Source organism: Sinocyclocheilus grahami, unplaced genomic scaffold (genome assembly GCF_001515645.1).
Source record: "Sinocyclocheilus grahami isolate Dianchi unplaced genomic scaffold, SAMN03320097.WGS_v1.1 scaffold825.1, whole genome shotgun sequence".
Classification (NCBI taxonomy): Eukaryota; Metazoa; Chordata; class Actinopteri; order Cypriniformes; family Cyprinidae; genus Sinocyclocheilus; species Sinocyclocheilus grahami.
Window position 1 is genome coordinate 16036 of NW_015506004.1, and position 4329 is coordinate 20364.

Sequence of the window (4329 nt, forward strand, 5' to 3'; positions counted from 1 at the left end):
GTGAGAGAGTGAGAGAGTGAGAGAGTGAGAGAGTGAGTGTGTGTGTGTGTCGCAGGACGTGGAGAACATCTTCAGCCGGATCGTGGACATCCATGAGGTGACGGTGAAGCTGCTGGGGCTGATCGAGGACACGGTGGAGATGACGGACGAGGGCAGTCCTCACCCGCTCGTGGGCAGCTGCTTCGAGGACCTCGCTGAGGTCTCACGCTCACAGACATGTGTGACCCTGGAGCACAAAACCAGTCATGAGGGTCAATTTTTCAAAATTGAGATTTATGCATCATCTGAAGCTGAATAAATAATCTCTCCATTGATGTATGGTTTGTTAGGATCGGACAATATTTGAAAATCTGGAATCTGAGGGAGCAAAAAAATCTAAATATTGAGAAAATCATCTTTAAAGTTGTTCAAATGAAGTTCTTAGCAATGCATATTACTAATCAAACATTAAGTTTTGATATATTTACGGTAGGAGATTTACAAAATATCTTCATGGAACATGATCTTTACTTAATATCCTAATGATTTTTGGCATAAAAGAGAAATGTATAATTGTGACCCATACAATGTATTGTTGGCTATTGCTACAAATATCCCCCAGACACTTAACACTGCTTTTGTGCTGCAGGGACACATGTGTATAATTATTATTTCAGATAGCGACATCTACCTTTGAAAGGATGCAATGAATTTAATGATTTTTGGGAAAGTGCAATGACTGCAGTCAGACCTAACATATGAAAATCAATGATTTTAGTTTTATTGTTATCAAACTGTTTAAATGTAATTATTATTATTACTAATATCAATAATAATAACATTTATTTATTTATTTAATTAAATGTATTCGTTTAATAATATTATTATAATTTATAATAAATTATTTGACATCTTTATAATAATAGTAGTAATAGTAATCATTTCATTTTTATTTAATAATAATAATAATAATGTAATTTATAAATAATTACTTTCACTTTTTAATAATAATAATAGTTTAATTAATTTATTTAACAATAATATTATGATTTATAACAAAGTTTCTACTTTTTAATAAATAATAGCACTAGAATAATAGTAATTGATTAATATTACAATAATATATCATATTTAACTTAATAATAATAATTTTAATTATTTAATAATATGCTCATTTATAATATATATTTTTTAAATTTTTGAAATATAATAGAAGTTATTTTATTTAATAGTAAAATTATTTATAATATTTATTTTATTTTTAATTTATATAAAATAGAATAAATAATTTTAATTTAACTAATAATGGTAGTACTATATTTTAATTTAAATGTTATTATTTATAATAATATTTACATATTTAATTTATAATAATAGTAATAATTTATTTTAGTAATACTATACATTTGAATTAGTTTTTTCTTTTTCCCCCAAATAATAATTTATTATAATTAATCTCTATATTTTATTTAACAATAATGTTATATCTTAAAATAAATTATTTAATTTGGAATAATCATAAATTAATTTATTTTAATAATACTATACAGTTTAATATTTTTTGTTTTTATTTTCAATTAATAATAATAATAATAATAATAATAATAATAATAAAATCTTTAGCTCTATTACCCAGCACTACTAATAAGAAGTGTGTGATTGATTAACTCTGGGGCGTGGCCTGTTTTCAGGAGCTGGCCTTTGACCCCTACGAGACGTACGCACAGGATATCCTGCGCAGCGGCTTCCGCGATCACTTCCTGAGTCAGCTGTCCAAACCCGGAGCGGCCATCTACCTGCAGGTCAGAGGTCACGGACAGCATGAACGTGTCCCCCTCTCTGTGTTTCAGTCCATCTGTGACGGCTTCAAAGAGGCGCTGCAGTACGTGTTACCGCGGTTACTCCTCACGCCGCTCTACCACTGTCTGCATCACTTCGAGATTCTAAAGGCGAGTGTCATCAGCACAACCGCTTCCCACAATGCACCTCACTGACCGTGCGTCTGAGTCCAAGTGATGCAGAAATAATGGTTGTTTAGATAAAGCCTGCGGTCGGTGCACTTCCACATTCACCTCTTCTTCTTCTAGACTATTTCAAAAATAGTTTTAACTTCTAAAATTAAAACCTAAATTTAGAGCATCAACACACTTCAAATTCTGCTGCAGAGTTTAATAATGATATTATAATTTATTTTTAATAAATAAGAACAGTAATAATTGAATTACATTATATTTAATAACAATATAATTTATAATGCATTTTTTATTTGTAATTAATAATATATATTTTTTTATTTAATAATAGCACATTCATGCGTTTATAAACTATTTTGGATTATAATTCTTTGCAATAGATTCTATTTAAATAAACTATTTTTAATTTCTAAAATTAAAATCTAAATTTAGAGCATCAACACTATGCTGTAGGGTTTAATAATGATATTATAATTTATAATAAATTATTTTATTTTTAATAAATAATAATAGTAATCATCTAATTACATTGTTTAATAATAATAATATAATTTATGATGCATTTTTATTTTAAATTTGTAATTTATAATATATATATTTTTTATCTAATAATAGCACATTCGTGTGTTGATAAACAATTCAATATTTTTTATTTAATAATAGTAATATATTAATCATTTAATTAATTTTTAATTAATAACAGTATAATTTATAATGCATTATTTTAATTTTATTTTTTTAATTTTTTTTTAATTTGGCTATTCTTTGCAATAGATTCTATTTAACTAAACTATTTCAAAAATATATTTAAATCAATTTTTTTTATTTTATTTTTAATAATAGTAATATATTAATCATTTAATTAATTTTTAATTAATAATAATATGATTTATAATGCTTTATTTTATTTTTTTATTAATAATAAAATATAGATTTTTTTTTTAATAACTGGTATTACATTAATATGCTTATAAACAAGTTTTTATTAATGTAATCTAAATGTAAAATCTAAGTCTAGCATGCCACCTGTCTGCAGTCTGGGGTTTGTGAGTTCAAATCATAAAAATGTCACATTTAAGTAACTTTCAAATAAAAACTGTTACATTTAAATGCATGAAAAGTCCTCTGACAGACAGCGGAGGAGCGTGAAGATGTGAATGTGTTGTTAAATGATTAAAGAGTTGTCTTAAGATCTCAGAGGGGTCCGGGGTCCGGGATTCTGTCCGGAGTCACAAGCATCTGAACACGTGGCTCTTCCAGAGCTCCAGCATTCCCGGCGGCCCTAAGCTGCTTTCCTGGATTCTTTCTGAGGGATTTATGGAGCAGAAAGCAGCAAATCTCTGCGCCTCGTACGGACCTCGCTCAGAAAGAGCTGTTTGCTCAGAAGGATGATTTATGAGAGATTTCAGTCCAGATTTCAGACGTTCGCATGTTCTTTTTAACATGAGTTATTTACATTAGCATAGTTAGGATTTTATTAATTTTGAATAGATATTTTCTTTTGTTTGGTTTTATTTTTTAAATTAATTGTTGTAATTTTATGTTTTCGTGATTTTAAAAACTTAAATTTTTTTTAGTTTTACATTTTTGTCATTTAATTACGTTTCAGTAAGTGTTTTATTTTTTTATTTGCTTTAAGTGTAATATTATTTATTTAATTTTTTGATTTAATAAATTTTTAATAAGTATTTTATTTTGATTGATTTTATTCTAAAATGATTTGCTTTAATTTTACATTGAATTACTTAGTTTTTATTTTTAGTTTATTTTAATTTCACATTTTTATGATTCAAATGTTACTGTTTTATTTTGATTTGCTTTTATTTTAAAATGATTTATTTAAATGTTACATTTTTATGATTTAATTATTAGAGTGTTTTTATTTATTTTTATTGTATTTTATTTTGTTATTTAATCATTTTTAGTAAGTGATTTATTCTGTTTTATAAATATTTAATTATTTATGTTTTTGGTTTAATTAATTTTTAGTAAGTGTGTTATTTTGATTGCTTTTATTTTAAGATTATTTATTTATTTTAATGTGATATTTTTGTGGTTTAATTCATTGTTAGTTTTCACCATCAACTGACCCCGTCCTAAAGCATTATCAGACGAGTCCAGATACTGAGCGTCTCTGTCTGCTCCTCTGCAGCAACTGGAGGAGAAGAGTGAGGATGAGGAGGATAAAGAGTGCTTGAAACAAGCCATTACAGCCCTACTGAACCTGCAGAGCAGCATGGAGAGAATCTGCTCCAAGAGCCTCGCCAAGAGACGCCTCAGGTACACACACACACACACACACACGCGCACACACCCACTCTCACGCGCGCACACACACACTCTCACACACACACACACACTCACTCACTCACTCACA

At 27.7% G+C, this 4329-nt stretch overlaps 1 protein-coding gene across 1 annotated transcript in view; it reads left to right on the plus strand.

Moving 5' to 3' along the window:
- Positions 1 to 4329, plus strand: part of LOC107562482 (son of sevenless homolog 1-like) — a 38567-nt gene that overhangs the window by 15171 nt on the left and 19067 nt on the right. Inside the window, exons 3-6 of the mRNA XM_016247115.1 lie at positions 56 to 199; positions 1671 to 1781; positions 1830 to 1928; positions 4105 to 4232. Of these exons, the coding sequence (XP_016102601.1) occupies positions 56 to 199; positions 1671 to 1781; positions 1830 to 1928; positions 4105 to 4232 (482 nt within the window). The remainder of the gene's footprint in view (positions 1 to 55; positions 200 to 1670; positions 1782 to 1829; positions 1929 to 4104; positions 4233 to 4329) is intronic.